The 25,019-nt window shown below is 42.6% G+C and overlaps 1 protein-coding gene across 1 annotated transcript in view; it reads left to right on the top strand.

Moving 5' to 3' along the window:
• CA10 (carbonic anhydrase 10) overlaps nt 1-25,019 on the top strand; it is a 483,033-nt gene that overhangs the window by 380,549 nt on the left and 77,465 nt on the right. The window contains exon 5 of the mRNA XM_073588164.1: nt 23,254-23,349. Within this exon, the coding sequence (XP_073444265.1) occupies nt 23,254-23,349 (96 nt within the window). The remainder of the gene's footprint in view (nt 1-23,253; nt 23,350-25,019) is intronic.

Raw genomic sequence — 25,019 nt, 5'->3', positions numbered from 1 at the left:
TGTTGCCAAGCAAAAAGCCAAAAACATCACTGCTCTAGAGGAGATCTGCATGGAGGAATGGGCCAACATACCAACAACAGTGTGTGGCAACCTTGTGAAGACTTACAGAAAACGTTTGACCTCTGTCATTGCCAACAAAGGATGTATCACAAAGTATTGAGATGAAATTTTGTTTCTGACCAAATACTTATTTTCCACCATAATATGCAAATAAAATGAAAAAAAAACAGACAATGTGATTTTCTGGATTTTTTTTTCTCAGTTTGTCTCCCATAGTTGAGGTCTACCTATGATGTAAATTACAGACGCCTCTCATCTTTTTAAGTGGTGGAACTTGCACTATTGCTGACTGACTAAATACTTTTTTGCCCCACTGTATACAATGGCGGCAGGCCAAGCAGTTCCCATGGGTCCCATGTGAAGGGGTCCCAGTGGCATTGGGCGTCCCCCATCATTGCATCCTGGATGCAGATGCAGTTGAAAGTAATGATGAAAGAGGGAGTGTCAGCTGACGCTTACTCCTTCATCATTCTCAATCAGAGTCTGGCATCTCAGCGGGTTGATGACATCCCTATATGTCACCCGCTGCACTGAGAAGGGCTGCACTTCAGAACACTCACTGCAGAACCCGGAGAAGTGGGGGAATGAGGAGAGGTGAGTGTTGTATTTTATTTCTTTTACCTTAGTGGCTATTTTGTCCTGACCATAATACTGTATTATACTATATGGAGGACTATTGGAAGTGCATTATGCTGTATGGAGGACTATAGGGAGTGTATTATACTATATGGAGGACTATGTGGTGCATTATACTGTATGGAGGTCTATGGGAAGTGCAATATACAATATAGAGAATTATGGGATGCATTATACTGTATGGACGACTATGGGGAGTGGATCATACTATGGGGAGTTCATTATACTGTATGGAGGACTATGGGGAGTACATTATACTATATGGAGGATTATGGGGAGTGTTTTCTACTACATGGAGGATTATGGGGAGTGACTCATACCATATGCTTTATGGAGGACTATTTGGTGTGTTATACTATATCAAGGACTGTGGAGAGCATTATACTGTATGGAGGACTACGAGTTGCATTATTCTGTGTTGCTTGGATGACTATGGGGTGTACTATACTATATGGAGGACTATGTGGAGTGCATTATACTGTATGGAAGAGTATGGGGAGTGCATTGTATGAAATGGAGAAGTGCATTATATTATATGGAGGACTGTGGGGTGCTTTATACTATATGGAGGACTATGGGGAGTGAATTATGCTATATGGAGGACAATGGGCAGTGTATTATGCTATATGGAGGACTATTGGGAGTGCATTATATTATATGGAGGACTATGGGGTGCATTATACTATATGGTGGACTGGGGGAGTGAATTATACTATATGGAGGACTATGGGGGTGCATTATACTGTGTGGAGGACCATGGGGTTCAGTATACTATATGGAGAACTATAAGGTTTGCATTATATGGTGTGGAGGACTGTGGGGTTCAATATACTATATGGAGGACTATGGGGAGTGTATTATATCATATGGAGGACAAAATGATGACATACTATATGGAGGACTATGGTGTGCATTATTCTGTATGTAGGGCTATGGTGAGTGAATTATACTAATTGGAGGACTATGGGGTGTGCATTATACTTTATGTAGGACTATTGGGTGCATTACACTGTATAGAGGACTTTGGGGAAAGCATTGTACTCTATGGAGGATTATAAAGTGTATTATGCTGTATAGAGGACTATGGGTAGTGTATTAAACTATATGGAGGACTATGGGCAGTGCCCTATACTATATGGAGCACTATGGCGGTGCATTATATGGTATGGAGGACTATGGGGATCAATATACTATATGGAGGACTATGGGGAGTGTATTGTACTATAGGAAGGACTATGTGCTGCATTATAATGTATGGAGGGCTATGGGGTGCATTATACTATATGGATGATTATGGAGTGCATTATACTGTATGGATGATTGTGAAGTGCATTATACTCTATGGAGGACTGAGGGATGCATTATACTGTATAGAAGACTGTATACTGTATAGAAGACTAAGTAGTCCATTATACAGTATCGAGGACTATAAGGCGTGCATTATACTATATGGAGGACTATGGGGAGTGCATTATGCTATATGATGGACTATGGGGTGCATTATACTATATGGAGGACTATGGGGTGCATTAAAAGGGGAATTTAGGGCTTTAGCAGGAGGAAAATTATTTGTAAGGACTGCAAAGTTGTGAGATATCCTCTTCTGTGTCCCAGTTGAATTTTTTTTGGAATGGGGTACCCAGTTAGATCTTCTGATATAGGGCCCAATGATTTCTACAGTTGTGGCCAAAAGTATTGACACCCCTGCAATTCTGTCAGATAATACTCAGTTTCTTCCTGAAAATGATTGCAAACACAAATTCTTTGTTATTATTATCTTCATTTAGTTTGTCTTAAATGAAAAAACACACAAAGGATTGTCTTAAAGCCAAATTGGATATAATTCCACACCAAACATAAAAAAGAGGGTGGACAATAGTATTGGCACTGTTCAAAAAATCATGTGATGCTTCTCTAATTTGTGTAATTAACAGCACCTGTAACTTACCTGTGGCACCTAACAGATGTTGGCAATAAATAAATCACACTTGCAGCCAGTTGACATGGATTAAAGTTGACTCAACCTCTGTCCTGTGTCCTTGTGTGTACCACATTGAGCATGGAGAAAAGAAAGAAGACCAAAGAACTGTCTGAGGACTTGAGAAACCAAATAGTGAGGAAGCATGAGCAAGCTCAAGGCTACAAGTCCAGCTCCAAAGACCTAAATGTTCCTGTGTCTACCGTGCGCAGTGTCATCAAGAAGTTTAAAGCCCATGGCACTGTGGCTAACCTCCCTAGATGTGGACGGAAAAGAAAAATTGACAAGAGATTTCAACGCAAGATTGTGCGGATGTTGGATAAAGAACCTCGACTAACATCCAAACAAGTTCAAGCTGCCCTGCAGTCCGAGGGTACAACAGTGTCAACCCGTACTATCTGTCGGCATCTGAATGAAAAGGGACTGTATGGTAGGAGACCCAGGAAGACCCCACTTCTTACCCCGAGACATAAAAAAGCAAGGCTGGAGTTTGCCAAAACTTACCTGAAAAAGTCTAAAACGTTTTGGAAGAATATTCTCTGGTCAGATGAGACAAAAGTAGAGCTTTTTGGGCAAAGGCATCAACATAGAGTTTACAGGAGAAAAAAGAGGCATTCAAAGAAAAGAACATGGTCCCTACAGTAAAACATGGCGGAGGTTCCCTGATGTTTTGGGGTTGCTTTGCTGTCTCTGGCACTGGACTGCTTGACCGTGTGCATGGCATTATGAAGTCTGAAGACTACCAACAAATTTTGCAGCATAATGTAGGGCCCAGTGTGAGAAAGCTGGGTCTCCCTCAGAGGTCATGGGTCTTCCAGCAGGACAATGACCCAAAACACACTTCAAAAAGCACTAGAAAATGGTTTGAGAGAAAGCACTGGAGACTTCTAAGGTGGCCAGCAATGAGTCCAGCCCTGAATCCCATAGAACACCTGTGGAGAGATCTAAAAATGGCAGTTGGAGAAGGCACCCTTCAAATATCAGGGACCTGGAGCAGTTTGCCAAAGAAGAATGGTCTAAAATTCCAGCAGAGCATTGTAAGAAACTCATTGATGGTTACCGGAAGCGGTTGGTCGCAGTTATTTTGGCTAAAGGTTGTGCAACCAAGTATTTGGCTGAGGGTGCCAATACTTTTGTCTGGCCCATTTTTGGAGTTTTGTGTGAAATGATCAATGTTTTGCTTTTTGCTTCATTCTCTTTTGTGTTTTTTCATTTAAGACAAATTAAATTAAGATAATAATACCAAAGAATTTGTGTTTGCAATCATTTTCAGGAAGAAACTGAGTATTATCTGACAGAATTGCAGGGGTGTCAATACTTTTGGCCACAACTGTATGTACACCCCTGGATACAAGCTATATGTGATTAGAGATGAGCGGACACCTGGATGTTCAGGTCCGGAGGGTTTTGCAGTTACAAAAAGTTTGGGTACCAGAACAATACCTGGACTCGAACACGGACCCTATTCACTTCATCTAACACCTGCTGCCTCTAATAACAGTGAAAGCAGGAGAGGCGGATGGGAGTATTTGGAGCGCCCCCAGGGTCTTGCCAGGTCGGCGGGGTACTCGGAGCCGTGCCCGGTGGATTTCAGTAGGAGTTGTCACTGTACCTGTAACCCGGTCCGTGGCCCTGGGCATCCATTGTAAAATGGGGAAATGTTGAGTGTGCAAATGCTGATTAAAGTTTATGAGTGAATGATTCGTGATGCCACCTGTGGTGTTCGGCAATGAAGATGTTTAGCCGACGCTGCAGACAGATCCTCTGTGACATATGGTGTGGTGCAGCAATGATGGTGTAGCCCTCCACAGGTAGGGCTGTAGTCCCAGGGCAGTGTAGGTGAAGAGATAGGGAGGAGACGTAGATGGTGCGGTGTCAGGCACAGCGATGTAGCAGTGCTGAGTGTGTTGGTGCAGGAATAAGTGGAGGACACCAGGGCATGTAGTTCCAAAGCTTTACTCAGTCTGTTGAGCATACAGGTGCCCGCATCCGTGCCGTGTCCTCCGGGTCAGGGGCCCAGCCAGCCACCAGGCAAGATGAAGTACTCCGTTCCAACACTCCGCCAACATAAGTGCCTTTTCTGAACGTCTCTGTTTTGCGCCTATAGTGAAGTACTCTCAGTACTGAGTTACACTGGAGTTCCTCCTGTCAGATGTTCCTATGAACTCTACTTGTATGGCAGACAGCTGTAGCCTGCTTCAGGGACTCCTTGCTACCAAGTCCCGGCTCACTATCGTTGCTGTTGTGCCCCCAAGTCTTGTGTGGGAATAAAGTGGTGACAACTTCTATTCCTCTGGTGTCTGCTGTAGGACCATTAGTATCCATACAACCTCGGGGACCGGACCCCAGCCTTGCGCTGTAAACTTGGGAAGGGTTCTGCTCTAACCCTGATCCTTAGTCCGCCTCTCCTTACGTTCTGTACTAATCCTTCCTTCTTATGGAGAGAGTCAAGCTTCCCATCAATGTCTCTTTCCTGTGCCAGCGGACCCAGGTCACTGAGGTCGGCTGCAGCACTTCCTTCATCCATCCCACTCAGGGGATCTTCACTCTTCCACTGACTCTGTCAGACTGACCAAATCCTAAACTCTTCCCGCTCTTTTGGTGCAGACTAAACTCCACCCGCCTCCCAGCACGCTTCGTGTTCCAAGCAGGGAGCCACCAAAGGGTGCTTTGCTACACTACTATGTTGTGTGAGATGCAGGTGTTGGAGCGTGGTCAGGAGTCTCCACCTTACCTGAATGGTGCGGTACCACACCTCAGGAGGAGGTGCAGTACCTCTGTGGCGACTGAACCCTCAGGGGCGCCACATATTCATCAGCCGCCCTCCTGCACAGTAAAATAATAATTTTTAAAAAAAAATACCATGTGTCCCCCTGTATTTTTGCTAACCAGCCAGGCAAAACTTACAGCTGGGGGCTGCAACCCTCAGCTCTTGGCTTCACCAAGGCCGATAATCAAGAACAGAGGGGTCCCCATGCTGTTTTTTTAATTATTTAAATAAATAATTTAAAAAACGGCATGTGGTCCCTCCGATTTTTGACAACCAGCCTTGCTGAAGCTCACAGCTGGGAGCTGGTATTCTCAGGCTGGTAAGGGGCCATGGATATTGCCTCCCCAGTCTAAAAATAGCAGGCCGCAGCTGCCCAGAAAAGGTGCATCTATTAAATGCGCCAATTCTGGCGCTTTGCCTGGCTCTTCCCACTTGCTCTGTAGCGGTGGCAAGTGGGGTTGATAGTTGGGGGGATTGATATCACCTTTGTATTGTCACGTGACATCAAGCCACGGATTAGTAATGGAGAGGCGTCTATAAGACACCTATCCATTACTAATCCCATAGTCATATTGTAAGAAAACACAGACACCCAGAAGAAAGTCCTTTAATTGAAAGAAAGACACAGACTCCTTTAATAATTTTAATTAAACCATACTTACAACCTCGCCTAATTCCAGCGAAGCCCTAGATCTCCTGTAAATAAACCAAGAATAAAAAAACAACAATATACCATACCTGTCCATCGTTCTGTCCCACGCCGTAATCCATGTCTGGGGGATAAACGGTTTTAAACCTGGACGGTGCCAAGATGCGAACGTCCAGGCTGACGACGACTGGTGACTGAGCGGCCCTCAGTGACCGGTGGTGGCGTCGCTGAGGTTACATCTGGTCACTGAGGCTCCGTTCCCTGCCGGGATGAACTGTATTGACCTTGGTGAGATCCCAGAGTTTTTCTGCGATTGCTGTGATACAAGTTTGCCTGTCCACTTTTTTTGTTCTAATAGAAACTGGAAAATTATTACTCAAAAGGTAGGTAAATGAATTGTGCATGTGAAAAAGTAGATTAGTGATGAATACGAAAAGGAAGGAAAAGATTTACTAGAATATCCAATAATAAATAAAAATTAGGAAAAAATATTATATTAAATAACAATATATTATTCACGTATTCCATGAATTTGCTGCTATTTTACAATTTCTAATGAAATGTGTCATCATAATTAAACATCAAACCAATAATACCAAAGTGGGAGAACAAAAATGAAATGTCTGTGAAGGGAAAGGAGAATACGCTGACCTTAGGTGGAGAAATATTATGTGTAGGGTTTGTATAAATGTAATTAAATTTCACCGCTAATTTTTTGCTAAAAAATATATATTGTATTTGTTCTTTTTTTGTACATATTTATTGATATCATTTGGTGATTATTATTTATTACTAGATGGAGGCCCGATGCTATCGCATTCTCAGCGTTGAGAATCTCTCCTCCCATGTGCTCATCCACCTATCCACTCTCTCTTTCCCCATGTGCTGACTTCTCCCGTCTGTGCTCTCTTCTTTGACCTATCTACCCATGTGCTATGCCCCTTTGTCTCTCTCCTTCCTGTGCTGTGTTCTCCCTTCATGTGCTGTCCCATTTGAGCTGTCTCCCCCTGTGCTCTGTCTCTCTCACCCCTGTGTCTGACCTGTACAGAACATACCACAGCTCCTGGGCAGGGGAGGAAGCAAAAGACAATACTGACATTACAGCAGGAGATCGCAGAGGATACATTTTGTGAGATGAAATCAGTGAAATATTTTGCCTCACAATATGAATCCTCTGTGTTCCCCTGCTATAATGTCAGTATTTTCTTTTGCTTCCTCCCTGCACAGGAGATGTGGTATGCTCCGTACACTGTCAGACACAGACAATTTTTAAAATGAACTTTCGTTCGAGGGAAAACCCCTTTAATGTGACCGGCTTCCTCTGCCTTTAGACACGTCGTGCATCTGCCGCTGGGATCAGCCAAATGATTCACTGCGGCTGCGTGGAATTCGTGCAGGCGCAGTGTGACATTGTTCTGCTGGTGGTACCGCACAAGAGGCAGTTTGAGAGTGTGTGTGAGTGTGTGAGTGATTGTGTGAGTGGGAGTGCGCGCGTGTGTTAGTGTGTAAAGGTTCTTTTACACATAGCAAGATCGCTAGCGATATCTCTAAAGCGTCACCGATTTTGTGACGCAACAGCGATATCGCTAGCGATCTCGCTTTGTGTGACACGTACCTGCGACCGGCACCCCGCTGGATATCACTGATTGTGCTTGAATGTCCTGGCCCATTTTTTCATCGTTGGTGTCCCGCTGGCGCCGACTACCGATGCATGGACGCAGGCGGAAGTCGTCATCATCACTGCAGTGTGACAGGTAAGAGCGACCGCCGGCGGATCGCTTATCGCTGCAGCGTCGCTGGTGAGAACTGCCTGTTTGGCAGCTCACTAGCGACCCTTTAGCGATGCACCAGCGATCCTGACCAGGTCGTATCATTGTCGGGATCGCTGGTGCATTGCTAAATGTAACGGGACCCTGTATGTGTGAATCCATGTGTAGGAAAGGTCGCACTCAGCAGGATAAAATATAGCTCCTTTATTGACACATATTTACATGTCAGGTCAGAGTGGAGTGGCAAGAGTGTTCACAAGCTGACAACGGCCGTTTCGCACTGTTCTAGCGCTTCCACGGGTCAAAGAGCAGGAGGAAATGACGGGCTCATATGCTACTCGCCTCATCTCGTCTGCCCTCCTGCTACAGCTGATACATAAGTGATAAGTGAATTAAAACCATGTGCACAATACAATTCACAAAATACCCCATGAAATACACATTTCATTAACCGCTAAGCTGCGGGATAAAAATTCCTCATATAGATAAACAACAAGATTACAATACCGTTACTTTATACTATTTTTTCTATATATACTGGCCTGTAATTTATTATAGTTTCTTATCCTTTTTCTGTGGAACAGTTAAACAGAAATTTATGCCCATAGATATTAACAACTATAACACATATACATGAATAAAATTCTGCCCAATAATATTCTCATTAATGCAACTAATCTGCGGGATAAAAGTTCCTCATATAGATAAACAACAAAATTGCAATGCCGTTTCTATATACTATTTTTTCTATATATACTGGACTGTAATTTATTATAATTTCTTGTCCTTCTTTTCTGTGGAACATTTAAGCAGAAATTTATCTCTATTGATATCAACAACTGTACCACATGTACCTGAAAAAATTCTGCCCAATAATACTCCCATTGATGCAACTAATCAAACAATGCAAAAAGTCACCAGAATGAATGGCTACAAAATATCAAGTATTTATAACAAACATATATACAACTTTTGATTATCTGAATGAATATTTCAACATACTAAATAATTTGTAATCTCTACTGGCTGTTACATACTAATCATATAAGTGACATTACTATGTATATGTGACTCAGTGAGAATACATATACTCCCCTCACATATATGGAAATAAGATCAGATCTATATATTACTTCTGATCAAAATTATTTACTCAGGGCCCTCTATTTGTGGATATCTATTATCAAAGGAAAATAGCCATATCGACTCTATCAAGTAATACATGATTTTGCTTGGCAACCGGGGTTTAATTTAGTATCGATAGACATAGAGAGTCTCTATACAAGAATTCCCCAAAAATTGGGAGTAGAAGTTATTAGAGAGATATTAGATACCACAGAAAAAGGAGGGGATTTTGTGAATTTTGTATGTGAAGCGTTGAGCTTCATATTAACCCATAATGCTTTTACATTTGATCAGTTGTGGAATTGTCAAAATGTGGGAACTGCGATGGGTACTCCAGTATCGTGTACGTTTGCTAATTTGTTTTGGGGGGCATTCGAAGAGAAGTATGTCTATAATACAAAAAACATTTTTGGACAGATTAGATTATATCTTAGATATGTGGATGACGTGTTTATAATCTGGGATGGTACTGAGAATACCTTTGAAGAGTTTGTTAAATATTTAAATGAGGAGAATCAAATGAACATGTTATTTACATACAATTTTGGGGGTTCACAGTTGGAATTTTTGGATGTTTTGGTGGAAATAAAAGAGGAAAATATTTGCACTTCGGTTTTCAGAAAACCGTTAGCAACTAATTCACTATAACGATATGATAGTTTTCATCCTCCACATACAGTTAATTCTTTGCCATATAGTCAATTCCTGAGTATATTTTGTTTAAATAATACACCAGAAGGGGCGGAATTGCAATCTAAGGAATTATACGACAGACTAAAACAATGAGGATATCCTGATACTTTGTTAGATGCTACACTTAAAATAGTGAAATCACAATGGGCAGATAAAAAGAGAGGTATGATGTATTCGCAACACAAATCCACTAAGAAAGAAAAAAGATTTACTTTCTGTTTTCAGTATGGTCCTATGGACCAACAAATTAGATCTGCAATCAGAAAGAATTGGCATATTTTGGAACAGGATAGAGAACTAAGTGATGTAGTGTCAAGAGGACCGTTAATTTCATGTAAACGCAGTACTAGAATTAGGGATATATTGGTCCATAATCGAATTGTAACAAGACGAGACACTTGGTTGGAGCGAGGTATCCCTAAGGGAAATTTTAAATGTGGGCATTGCTCATATTGTAAATATCATTGTATTGATTGCACATTACAGATGGGCCCAGTTAAACACAGTGTGATGGATTTTATCACATGTAAGACGGATCATGTAATCTGTGTAATTTTTTGTACGTGCCGTTTTTATTATATAGGTAAAACAATAAGGCCCCTATATGTTCGATTTCGTGAACACTTTAAATCGTTTACAACAGGAAAAGGTGTTCCGCGTTTGACCACGTTAGGAGTGTACATGGAATGGATCCTAGTGTCCTTTCTTTTGCGGGGATTGAAAAAGTAGTATTACCCCCACAAGGGGGGAATCTTAATAAATTATTATTAAGAAGGGAATCTAAATGGATCCTTAATACATGAGCAACGGGTCCAGCGGTCTTTAATGATAGAGTCGATATGGCTATTTTCCTTTGATAATAGATATCCACAAATAGAGGGCCCTGAGTAAATAATTTTGATCAGAAGTAATATATAGATCTGATCTTATTGCCATATATGTGAGGGGAGTATATGTATTCTCACTGAGTCACATATACATAGTAATGTCACTTATATGATTAGTATGTAACAGCCAGTAGAGATTACAAATTAATTAGTATGTTGAAATATTTATTCAGATAATCAAAAGTTGTATATATGTTTGTTATAAATACTTGATATTTTGTAGCCATTCATTCTGGTGACTTTTTGCATTGTTTGATTAGTTGCATCAATGGGAGTATTATTGGGCAGAATTTTTTCAGGTATATGCGGTACAGTTGTTGATATCAATAGATATAAATTTCTGCTTAATTGTTCCACAGAAAAGAAGGACAAGAAATTATAATAAATTACAGTCCAGTATATATAGAAAAAATAGTATATAGAAACGGCATTGCAATTTTGTTGTTTATCTATATGAGGAACTTTTATCCCGCAGATTAGTTGCATTAATGAGAATATTATTGGGCAGAATTTTATTCATGTATATGTGTTATAGTTGTTAATGTCTATGGGCATAAATTTCTGTTTGATTGTTCCACAGAAAAAGGATAAGAAACTATAATAAATTACAGGCCAGTATATATAGAAAAAATAGTATAAAGTAACGGTATTGTAATCTTGTTGTTTATCTATATGAGGAATTTTTATCCCGCAGCTTAGCGGTTAATGAAATGTGTATTTTGTGAATTGTATTGTGCACATGGTTTTAATTCACTTATCACTAATGTATCAGCTGTAGCAGGAGGGCAGACGAGATGAGGCGAGTAGCATATGAGTCCGTCATTTCCTCCTGCTCTTTGACCCATGGAAGCGCTAGAACAGCGCGAAACGGCCGTTGTCAGCTTGTGAACACTCTTGCCACTCCACTCTGACCTGACATGTAAATATGTGTCAATAAAGGAGCTATATTTTATCCTGCTGAGTGCGACCTTTCCTACACATGGATTCAATGATTTGATCACTGCGAGGTCAAGCACCCAGGAGCATTGGATGACAGCTTGCTGCCAGACGCATACCATCATCTGATATATGGTAATAGCGGTGCCGTCCGCAGTTTCTACTTTTTCACCCTGTATGTGTGAGTGCGAGTGTGACTATATGAGTGTGAGTGAGTGTGAGTCTGAGTGTGTGAATGTGAGTGTGTGAATGTGAGTGTGTGAGTGAGAGAGTGTGAGTGTGTGAGTGTGTGTGTGTGGTGCGTACGGTATATAGAGTGTGTGTGTGGTGCGACGGTGTTCCGCTGGTGGTACCGTGCATAGTTTGGTACCAGCAGCAGTTTCCATATTGAGACACCAATAAATTGGGTGTCCCAATACGGTGGTCAGTGAACTTCATCCGCTTGGAATTCTGGGATATGGTGACATCTGGACAGAACCGGAAATGAAAACATTACAAGGCAATTATTTACTTATATAGCAGGATTGATGCCAAGGTGCTGTACATAAGAAGAGATTACATACAAGTTACAGATATCACTTACAGTAAACAAACTAACAATCACAGACTGATACAGGGGGGAGATGACCCTGTCCTTGTGGGCTTACATTCTACAGGATGGTGGGAAAGGAGACAGTAGGTTGGGGGGTTGCAGCAGCTCCGGTGTTGGTGAGGAGGTATTGCAGGCTGTAAACTTTCTTGAAGAGGTGAGTTTTCAGGTTCCTTGATTGATTGACTATTACTTTAAAAAAAACCTTGACATCAAGAGCAACATACACAATTTTCAATTTACCTAGACCTCGGAGTTACAAGATAGATATAATGGGTTTAATGTATCAAAACTGGCTAAGAGAAAAAGTATTCTCTCTCCTGATGCATAACTAGGCTGTCTCCCACTGCATTTTAAAAATGCCATGTCCATCATGATTTTTCTAGATCTTCACCCTAAGGCCGGGATAACACATGAGAGAAACTCGGATGAGTCTCGCATCTTAATACCCGCACTGCCGCTGCACGCTCCGCTCCCGTGTGCCGGTGGCAGTGCCGGGTATTAAGATGAGAGACTCATCCGAGTTTCTCACATGCGTGATCCCGACCTCAGGATGCGGTACGTCAAGCACTGCTTTACATTCGATTTAAAACCTACCAGGAGTAATTTCACAAAGAGGAGTCAATAAAAACTCAAATTCCGCCTTTGATATACACTCTGATGCAGCTATACTAGAGGAGTACCTATATGTAGGCCATGTAATCTATGGTGCAGCCCAGTACTACAAACTCAGTTCCAATACACTGAAAAAAAAACAAATAAACATTATATATATGTGGCTCCCCTGAGGCTTCAGTCGCCACAGAGGTACTGCACCTTCTCATAAGGTGTAGTGCCCCACCATCCAGGTAAGGTGGGAACTCCTGACCACGCTCCACACCTGCATTCCACACACAGGATAGTTCAGTGGGACCACCTAACAGCTTCAGGCTGGGGGTTAGCAGAGCACCCCTCGTGGAACCCTGCTTCGTAACACAAGATGTGCTGGGAGGCGGGTGGAGTGAGATGATATAAAAGAGTGGGAAGAGTGAAAGTTAAGGGAGTAGAGAGTGGTTAGTTGGTTAGAGAGGAGAGAAGAGAAGATGGGTGTCTGAGGGACGTGCTGCAGCAGGTCCCAGTGATCTGGGCTGCTGGCACGAGAAAGACCAGAGAAAGAGACTGATAAGATTGATAACCTAACCTTCCATAAGAGAGAGAGAACAGATCGGAACGAAGGAGAATAGAAGGACGGTGGGAAGCTGGTTGAAGAAAGATACAGTCATATGTTAAAGTTTGGCACCCCTATTAATGTTAACCTTTTTTCATTATAACAATTTTGGTTTTTGCAACAGCTATTTCAGTTTCATATATCTAATAACTGATGGACTCAGTTATATTTCTGGATTCAAATGAGGTTTATTGTACTAACAGAAAATGTGCAATCTGCATTTAAACAAAATTTGACCGGTGCAAAAGTATGGGCACCCTTATCATTTTCTTGATTTGAACACTCCTAACTACTTTTTACTGACTTCCTGAAGCACTAAATTGGTTTTGTAACCTCATTGAGCTTTGAACTTCATAGCCAGGTGTATCAAATCATGAGAAAAGGTATTTAAGGTGGCCACTTGCAAGTAGTTCTCTTACTTGATTCTCCTATGAAGAGTGGTATCATGGGCTCTTCAAAACAACTCTCAAATGATCTGAAAACAAAGATTATTCAACATAGCTTTTCAGGGGAAGGATACAAAAAGTTGTCTCAGAGATATAACCTGTCAGTTTCCACTGTGAGGAACATAGTAAGGAAATGGAAGAACACAGCTACAGTTCTTGTTAAGCCCAGAAGTGGCAGGCCAAGAAATTATCAGAAAGGCAGAGAAGAAGAATGGTGAGAACAGTCAAGGACAATCCACAGACCACCTCCAAAGACCTGCAGCATCATCTTGCTGCAGATGGTGTCACTGTGCATCGGTCAACAATACAGCGTACTTTGCACAAGGAGAAGCTGTATGGGAGAGTGATGCGAAAGAAGCCGTTTCTACAAGCACTCCACAAACAGAGTCGCCTGAGGTATGCAAAAGCACATTTGGACAAGCCAGTTACATTTTGGAAGAAGGTCCTGTGGACTGTGATGAAACAAAGATTGAGTTGTTTGGTCATACAAAAAGGCATGGAGGCAAAAAAACACAGCATTCCAAGAAAAACACTTGCTACCCACAGTAAAGTTTGGTGGATGTTCCATCATGTTTTGGGGCTGTGTGGCCAATGCCGGCACCGGGAATCTTGTTAACGTTGAGGGTCACATGGATTCAGCTCAGTATCAGCAGATTCTTGACAATAATGTGCAAGAATCAGTGACGAAGTTGAAGTTACACATGGGATGGATATTTCAGCAAGACAATGATCCAAAACACCACTCCAAATCTACTCAGGCATTCATGCAGAGGAACAATTACAATGTTCTGGACAGGCCATCCCAGTCCCCAGACCTGAATATCATTGAACATCTGTGGGATGATTTGAAGCGGGCTGTCCATGCTCGGCGACCATCAAACTAAACTGAACTGGAATTGTTTTGTAAACAGGAATGGTCACAAATACCTTCATCCAGGATCCAGGAACTCATTAATAGCTACAGGAAGCGACTAGAGGCTGTTATTTTTGCAAAAGGAGGATCTACGAAATATTAATGTCACTTTTATGTTGAGGTGCCCATACTTTTGCACCGGTCAAATTTTGTTAAAATGCAGATTGCACATTTTCTGTTAGTACAATAAACCTCATTTGAATCCAGAAATATAACTGAGTCCATCAGTTATTAGATATATGAAACTGAAATAGCTGTTGCAAAAACCAAAATTGTTATAAAGAAAAAAGGTTAACATTAATAGGGGTGCCCAAACTTTAACATATGACTGTAGAGAACTCTTCCAGTCCAGAGAGCACAAAGGCCGGGGCCCGGTCCCCGAGGTTGATTGGATCTTTATGTCCGGCAACAGACACTGGAGGAGTAGTGAGCCGCTAACGCCTTGCTCCCATCATAGACTTGGGACACAACAGCAACTGAATAGAGAGCCGGGATGCAGAGTGGAGTCCCCGAAGCAGGCTACAGCTGTCTGTCATACAAGTAAAGACTAGGAACACCTAGAGAGAGGCATTCCAGGGTAGCTAAGTACTGGAGTGCTTCGCACCTAAAGGCGCATTGGAGGAGTCGTTCAGTAAGGTACATGTTGGCGGAGTGTGGGAGAATCCTAGTCTGCCTGGAGGTTGGCTGGAGCCCTGACCTGGAGAACACAGTACGGAGGCAGGCAGTTGTGTGAACTGCAAACAGTGAGTAAAGCTTTGGAACCGCATATTCTGGTGTCCTCCAGTTATTCCCGCACCGTTACACCTGAGTACCAGCATCCATACCATTCTGCGCCTCTCCTCATCCATTGCACCTACACTGCCCTGGGACTACAGCTCCACCTGTGGGGAGCTACACCATCTTTGCTGCACCACACCATCAGTCCCAGCGGATCTGCATGCAGCGTTGGCTCAACGCCTTACTTGCCAAACACCACGGGTGGCATCACAAACTATTCTAATAAACTTTAACACCATTAACAACATCACCGCCATTGATATTGGGCGCCCGGGGCCACGGACCTGGTCACCGCTGCTGTGACACATTCCCGCCTTGACACCGGCCCGGTACCGAGTACGTGTGAGGGCGACCCATATATATATATATATATGTATATATAGTTTAAAAATATAACCTTTATTAGTAAAATGTAAAAACATTATTTAAAAATCGTGTGGCTCAGTAGAGGAGACAACTTGCACATCATGAGAGGTCATATGGTAAGTAAATTATCAGTGCCCACAAGTATGTGGAATAAGAGACAAACAAGGTTGTAATATAAAGTAAAACTGAAAAACTAGAGTAACAAAATACTAGTGTACATAGAAGAACATATACTTACAGTATTGTGTCCTCCACTGCTAGAATGGAATGGCCATTTTGGCCAAAGACTTGGTCAGGAGGTTGTGCCATCCCAACAGAGAACAGTTCATATATCTCTTTTTGCCAATCGTATCTCTACTCCAATCACATGTAAAAAGAAAACAGCTGATATGTAACTCCAGTCACATGACCATACGTCAGACGCAAAGAGACGTGGGAGCAGGAAGTAGAAAGCAGCGGCGACACATTGCTATTTAGCCTTAGCACCTCTGTTACTACCAACAACTGCTGAAATTTCAGAGAAAAATCAAAACATCTCACCTGTAACGTCTTCTGGAATTACGTGAAAACACCAATTTAATCAACTGGTCCCAGTGGTGACCTGACACTATTGTGTCACATGCAGGATGCAGCCAATGAGCGTCAGGTCATCATTATTCCTTCATCACAGATGGCTGTTCTGATGAAATAATATAGACCGCAGCTGACTAGCGGTCACTCGCTGGCTGCAGAAATCACGTGACACAATAATATCACGTCATCACAGTGGTACTGACATCACTGGAATGACATTGCTGCTGGAGGTGAGTTATTTTATCTTTTACATGATGTCCTGAATTGATTAAACTAAGGTTGTACAGTAGTGGACAACACCTTTAAAGCTATAACATAATATTTTATGGTCTACGCGAAAGGGCTAGACTGCTGCAGGAGTATTCACATATGAATTTTATTTAATCTAAATAGATACTAAATTTGTATAGAAGTCCGAACTCAGTGTTTCAAAATGCCAATGAACAAATTCTGTTTTCCTGAACCTGCCATTAGAGGGAGCTCACTGCATAACTGAATTTTATATTTAATAGCAACAAGACAAAAATGTGATTTAAAGGGATATCCTTTGCTCAACTTTTTTCACCTTTCCACAGAATAGATACAGTTGAAACCAGAAGTTTCCATACACTATATAAAAAGACACATAAGCATGTTTTTCTCAATATCTGACATGAAATCAGAATAAACCTGTTACAGAACCCCCCAGCACCCCGAATAGAAGATGCATGCATGATAGGTGCAATGTGAGATGCATACCCCTAATGCAGCAACCAACCGGCTGCGACCCCTGGGCAGAGGTAAGCGAGATATCCCACTTCTGACCTCCCCCCACCTTTGTAAAGCCTACGGTAAATGATCAGGGGTCGCCGGCCACTTGCGGCTATTGTAATGTACATCTGGCGTCTTAATTGGAGCCTGTTATCTACTGGCCTGCCACAGATTGATTGTCTTACCCTCTGTAAGTATATATATTCTGAGACCGGTGAGTAAAATGTTGTCACACTGGAAATATGTGTAGAAGCAGTGATCTTTTATATGTTCCCATGTTACAAAGCATTTCGAGCCAGCGTCCTTCATCCAGAAGTGTGGAAAAGCAGAGTGGACCTCCTGAAACATGGGTTGTAATGTAAGAGGTATTACAGCACAGAAGACCCCGTTACACTAGTGGCAGCAGTGGGATATGATACCCCGTCTATAGGAGTAAAGGACTGAAAGGAAAACAACTACCTGAAGTTAAAGAGGAATACATTAAAAGACCTGGTGGAAGCTCGAGGGTTAATCGCCAGTAACAAAACAAAAGCGGATTTGATAGCAGCCATCATGGAACACGACAGTGCAGTGACTCCCAAAGTGAACGTGGAAGAGACTGAATTCCAGAGGGAGGTAAAGAGTAGACTGGCGTTCTATGGCCCAAATCCTGCAGTAGAGATCGTACGAGAGGTGATGGCTGATGTGCGTACTGATCTGAAGGAAAAGATGGCAGCGCAGACCAGGATAGAGCTAGCCAAGATGGAGATGGCAGAGCGGACCAAAATAGAGCTAGCCAAGATGGAGATGGCAGAGCGGAGAGAGGAGAGTCAGCGAGCAGGGGGAGCTCTGGCCTCCTCCCAGGTACCCAGGTAAGCCACAAAAAAATCCAGTATAATGTCTTCCGACAGTTGGGGGAGGCAGAGGAAGACATTGATGTCTTTCTGCAGGACTTTGAGCGGCAGTGTGCCCTTCATCAAGTGAAGCCGAGAAGAGATACAAGAGATGTTGCGTTTAGGGGTCATTGAAGAGTCAGATAGTCCCTGGGCATTCCCCGTAGTGTTAGTACCCAAGAAGGATGGGACTACCCGGTTTTGTGCAGACTATCGCAAGCTAAATGAGAAAACGGTGACGGATGCGTATCCCATGCCGCGTGTGGATGAGTTGCTAGACCGGCTGGCGGGGGCAAAGTATTTGACCACCATCGATCTATGCAAAGGCTATTGGCAGATCCCCCTAAGTCCTGACGCTATTTCCAAGTCAGCATTTGTCACCCTGTTCGGCTTATTCCAGTTTCGAGTTATGCCATTCGGGATGAAGAATGCCCCTGCGACCTTCCAGAGGCTGGCTGACCGGCTTCTGAATGGTCTCCAGGACTATGCTTGTGCCTACCTGGATGACATCGCCATCTACAGCGCAACATGGGATGAGAATCTAAATCACCTAGAGACAGTATTGGACAGGATCCACAAGGCCGGAATCACCTTGAACCCCAACAAGTGTCACGTGGGCAAAGCAGAGGTTCAGTATTTAGGACATTGGGTGGGAAGTGGGAAACAGCGACCAGATCCAGCCAAGATTGAGGCCATAGCCAAATGGCTCACCCCACGCACTAAAACCCAGGTCATGGCGTTTCTAGGGACAGCAGGGTAATATAGGAAATTTGTCCCCAATTACAGCAGCATAGCCAAGCCCCTCACTGATCTGACCCGTAAGAACCTTCCCCGCCAGGTAACCTGGACCCCCGAGTGTGAGGAAGCCTTCCGCCAGCTAAAGGACGCCCTCACAAATACCCCGGTATTGGCCGCACCCGATCCAACTAAACGTTTCCTTGTGCACACAGACGCTTCTATGTTTGGACTGGGGGCAGTGCTGAGCCAAGTCAGGCCGGATGGTCAAGACCACCCGGTAGCTTACCTGAGTCGGAAACTACTGCCCCACAAAGTAAGCTATGCGGCCATCGAGAAGGAGTGCCTGGCAGTAGTATGGGCACTCAAGAAGTTACAACCATATTTGTATGGATGACAGTTTTCCCTCCTAACAGACCATAATCCCCTAGTGTGGCTTAATCGGGTATCTGGAGCCAACGCCAGATTACTGCGGTGGAGTTTAGCCCTACAACCTCTAGACTTCACCATCCACTACAAACCCGGCAAACAAAATGGTAACGCCGATGGGCTAAGTCAACAAACGGAACTTGTACCAACCCCATAGACTTCGGTCATCCCCAAGCCGATCCTTTAAGGATCAGACTGTGTATGCCGATCGCGTCGCTGAAAAGGGGGAGCCGTGTTACAGAACCCCCCAGCAACCCGAATAGGAGATGTATGTATGATAGGTGCAATGTGAGATGCATACCCCTAATGCAGCAACCGACCGGCTGCGACCCCTGGGCAGAGGTAAATGAGATATCCCACTTCTGACCTCCCCCCACCTTTGCAAATCCCACGGTAAATGATCGGGGGTCGTCGGCCACCTGCGGCTATTGTAATGTACGTCTGGCGTCTTAATTGGAGCCTGTTATCTACTGGCCTGCCACATATTGATTGTCCTGTCCTCTGCATGTATATATATTCTGAGACTGGTGAGTAAAATGTTGTCACACTGGAAATACGTGGAGAAGCAGTGATCTTTTATATGTTCCCATGTTACAAAGCCTTTCGAGCCAGCATCCTTTATCCATAAGTGAGGAAAAGCAGAGTGGACCTCATGAAACACGGGGTGGTAATCTAAGAGGTATTACAGCACAGAAGACCCCGTTACAAAACCTTTCCCGTTTTAGGTCAATTAGTATTACCATAATTATTAATATTTGCCAAATTCCAGAATACTAAGAGAGAGAATGTTTTAAAGCATTTTAATTGCTTGCTGCAAAGTCCAAAGTTTACATACATTTCATTAGTTTTTGGTACCATTGCCCTTAAACTGAATGACTTGGGTCAAACATTTGGGATATCCTTCCACAAGCTTCTCACAATAGTTGGCCGGAATTTGAGCTCATTCCTCTTGACAAAACTGGTGTAACTAATCCAGGATTGTAGGTCATCTTTCTCGCACCTGCCTTTTCAGCTGGGACCCAAGAATCACAAGAATGGAGCAGCAGAATGCATTTAGAACCAACATTTCATTCATTTTGATCCTCTTTTCAAGCAGTAGTGACCACCCTTGCCATAGACAGTGAAGATGGTCACTTATACTCATTAATCTTATTCTAGTTACTGTATATGGGGGTCCCAGCAATCAGACTGCCAGTGATTATAATTTTATTATAGACCATTCTCTTGTACTGACTTTGTATTGATCTATTTCCAAAGGGGGATAAGCCTAATATTTCTAGTCTCGTATTGACCAGAATCTTTCCATCCCATTCATTAACCTAGTTGGTGCCATTGAACCCTTTTAAGGCTAGTTTCACACTTGCTTTTTTTTGCAGCACGTTTTTCCCGCAAAAAAACGCATTGAAAAAACGCATACAAAAGCATACAACTGCTGCGTTTTTTTCAAGCATTTTTATGAGCATGCATGAAAAAAACGCAGCGTTTTTATGCGTTTGTATGCGTTTTTAGTGCGTTTTTACCGCATTTGCGTTTTTTTCCAACATTAGGTGGCCCCTCACACTAACCCAAACCATGACTTTACTAACCCTAACCCTGACCCTAACCCTAACCCTAACCCTAACCCTGACCCTAACCCTTAACCAAATCATACTTAACCCTAACCCAAACCCTAAACCCTAACTAACCCTAACCCTAACCCTGACCCTAACCCTAACCCTAACCCTGACCCTAACCCTAACCCTGACCCTAACCCTTAACAAAACCATACTTAACCCTAACCCTAACCCTAACCCTGACCATAACCCTAACCCTGACCCTAACCCTAACCCTGACCCTAACCCTTAACAAAACCATACTTAACCCTAACCCTGACCCTAACCCTAACCCTGACCATAACCCTAACCCTAACCCTGACCCTAACCCTAACCCTGACCCTAACCCTAACCCTAACCCTAACCCTGACCCTAACCCTTAACCAAACCATACTTAACCCTGACCCTAACCCTAACCCTAACCCTGACCCTAACCCTAACCCTAACCCTGACCCTAACCCTTAACCAAACCATACTTAACCCTAATCCTGACCCTAACCCTGACCCTAACCCTTAACAAAACCATACTTAACCCTAACCCTGACCCTAACCCTAACCCTAACCCTGACCCTAACCCTAACCCTGACCCTAACCCTTAACCAAACCATACTTAACCCTAATCCTGACCCTAACCCTGACCCTAACCCTTAACCAAACCATACTTAACCCTAACCCTGACCCAAACCCCAACCCTAACCCTGACCCTGACCCTAACCCTAACCCTAAACCCCCTTAACTAACCCTAACTCTAACCCAAACCCCTAAATTCCATGGTTAAAAAAAAAAACCGCATATGCAAAAAAACGCATACATGAGCATGCCAGTGCGCACATATGCGCATCCATAGGCTATAATGGCCATTTTTAGCGCAAAACGTGCGCATATGTGCGCATGCGCTTTTTTGCAGGGCCAAAAAATGCAACATGCTGCGTCTGGAAAATACAAACGCACACCCCAAAAAAACGCAGCGCATGAAAATCGCATACATGCGCTTACAAGCGCGCAGGTATGCGCACCCATGTTAAATATAGGGGAAAAAACGCATGCGCACATATGCGTTTTTTTCCAGCGCTAAAAAACGCAAATGTGAAACCAGCCTTAGATCTAATTTATCCTGTTAACAGGTTAAAGCTCAAAACTGATCGGATCACAGATATAAAGGACTTAGTCTTACAGGGAAGTTATAGATCGATGCAATATTACGTCTGACTTACAGATTTTCTATTTCTCTTTTTTCTGTAAACCTGAATGTTATGCTTGCTTTAGTAGCAGCTGTTTGACCTAGTGTGCACCTGCCTACGGTAGTCTACTTGTAGCCAGTATGACCATATCTTAGCCTGTGTTCACATGCAGTTGCCACTTTGCAGCAGAAAACTTTTAAATTGCTCCTGATACTGATGCATTCAATTAATTTTGTTGTTCCTCTGCAAAATTGACTGATTGTGATTGGGGGGTGCGTTGAAATATTGCAGTGCCTCAAAACTGCTGCAGTTATCGGCTACAGGGTGGACTCCATGAGTGATTGCAGCCTTCCTTTTCCTTTGTTTGCCTCCTGCTGTATGCTATTTAATGCACAATTATACCTTTATTGCCACCTTATTGGATCATTTAGAATTATCAATCTAAATTTCATGTGCAATGCAGTGATGGGCGTATAATTTGTGTACAGGGGCCTAGGGTGTAATGGGACCCCCTTTAACCCTATGTACTGTTATTGCACAAGGGCCCTCTTCTGTTTGTGTCCACCACTGGTTTAGTATAATTAGCTTAAAGCTACAGCATCTATCATATTTTGCACATATAATAATATACGTATGTTTCCATCTTGTTTGCTATTTTAACAATTTATCTTTGTGCACACCTTATGTAAAAATAAAATACTTTTGCATGTAAAATGGACACATTTAGTTAATCAAGTTTACTGTAATCTACATGACATCATCCATTTTCAGTCTCCCCTGATTTTCAGTTTGCAACATCATCAATGTTTCATATTTTTCTCTTGTGAGAGTTTCTCTCACTGTAATATAGGTTGGATAGGAGATCTGTGTGTATTCAAGGTGCTGCTTTCTTCACTTACTTTTATGGATCAGCACAGCTTCAGAAATGCACCTATTTCCCCTACATGTGCTTTCCTCCTTGTCTACAGTCAATTTTCTCTACTCTCCATAAGGTTTTAGATCATTTCAACCCTGTCCGTGGCAGATTTCTGCAGATTTGTGCACAATCGGCTCTCCCCTACCCTGCTGCTATCTCTAACACTTAGAGAAGGGAGGGCAATCAGAGAGGTCTCCGTTTTACAAAAGAACTCAGCTAGAAAAAGGACTTGAAAACATCTATAGCAGCAAAATGGTAGATCGTTTTAAATGATTGTTATTTAGAACGTTGCTTAACGTTGTATTTAGAAGCAAATTGACAATCTAAAAAAATATTTCCAAAAGGTGTACATAGTCTTTAAAAATCTAATCATCAATTGTGTTTTTTGTATTTTTTTCTTGCAGGTACAGCTAATACACTACAACCATGAGCTGTACACAAATGTAACAGAAGCAGCAAAAAGCCCAAATGGTCTAGTGGTTATATCCATATTTATAAAAGTGAGTACATTTCTTCGCTGTGCTTTTTCATTAGCATAATTGGAATTTCATTCACTGAAGGTCAGATATGCAGAAAAACATAATCAAAATGTTCCCAGCAAAGAAAATGTATTTCAAGGTATCTTGTCATCTGTACAAAATGGCATATGTCTAAATATATAGAAACACAAGGTTTTGTGATTTATTGAGACGAGAAGTGTTTAATAGTTTGATGAAATTGTTGTGTTGCATTTTAGCATTTTCAAATAACCAATATTAAAAAAAGTAATATAAAAGTAATATAAAAGAGTATCTTATTGGAATAGAAATATGGTGGTGCGCTTACTAATGTTCGCAATCCCAGGCAGCTGCCTTCATGGTACCTGGAAGAAAGTATGCTACAGGGGGTATTTTCATATTTGAAAGTTACCCCCTATCTATGTCATAGGGGATAACGTCCTGATCACTCGGGGTCTTGCCTTTGTGATCCTGAGAACTGGGGCTCTTCAGAGCCTTGTGTGAATGGAGCAGTGGTCGATAATGCGCATTGCCACACCTTTAAGTCTTAGCGGGACAACTGGAGAAAGCCAAGCACTGCACTCGGTTCATCTTTGGCACTCACATATGAAGGAAAGGGGCAGTATATATAGAAAATGCAATACAGTTGGGCCCTTTAACAGAGCATTGTTATATAGTGCATATAAAACTGCATCAGTATTAATGACATTATCTATGTAAAGTTCATGGTCCATGCCAGACACCTAGGACTCCTATTGATCGGGTTTGGCAGCCTGAACAAAGCTTGTTGAAAGGATATTTTTGATAACCAGCACAGGTAAAACAGACAATTGTGGGCAGCAGCCCTCAGCTCTTAGCTTTATCATGGCTGGTTATCAAAAATAGAGGGGTCCCACATTGGTGTTCTCAGAGTAGAAAGGGGCCATGGATATTTGCCTTCACCAGCATAAAAGTAGCTGCCCCAGAAAAGTCACATCTAATAGATGCACCAATTTTGGTGCTTTGCCCAGCTCTTCCCACTTGTCCTGGTGTGGTGGCTAGTAGGGTAAAAGTTTTGGGGTTTATGTTAGCTGTTTTATGTTCGTCGACATAAAGCCCATGGGTTAGTAATGGAGAGGCGTCTATAAGACGCCCGCATTACTAACCCCATAGTCAAATGTAATAAAGACAAACTCAGGAGTAATGTCTTTAATCGAAATAAACACACAGAGTCCTTTATTTGAAATAAAAACTCCCCAACCCTCTTTTACCCATTTATTCAACAAAAACAAAAATATTTGACTGGCGGTAACATGAAAGGTTACCACCGATAAGAGCTGGCGTTTCTCGCACTATCACACAGATGACAGCATGGGAAACGCCAGATATGTGGACCCCCAATTCATTTGAAAGGGGTCCAGGTTCAAGTTTAGGTACCTGTTATAATTGAGTCACCGAGGAGGAAAAAACAAAGCACAAGCTCAGCCCAGAAAATCAGAGAGGTTGGAAACTAGCAGATTGCAGACCCCTAATCCTATCACACAACTAGCAGTAGCCGTGGAGTGTTCCTACGGTGATCCTAGACACCTCGTCACAGCCGGAGATCTAAATAAGCCTAAGGAGACAAAAAGGGAAAAACTGACTGCCCCAGAGCAGACCCCAAAGCAATAGGCAGCCCCCAACATATAATGACG

This window comes from Dendrobates tinctorius, unplaced genomic scaffold (assembly GCF_039654945.1).
Source record: "Dendrobates tinctorius isolate UK_male_01 unplaced genomic scaffold, ASM3965494v1 ptg000103l, whole genome shotgun sequence".
Classification (NCBI taxonomy): Eukaryota; Metazoa; Chordata; class Amphibia; order Anura; family Dendrobatidae; genus Dendrobates; species Dendrobates tinctorius.
This window is presented reverse-complemented; position numbering and strand designations above follow the sequence as displayed.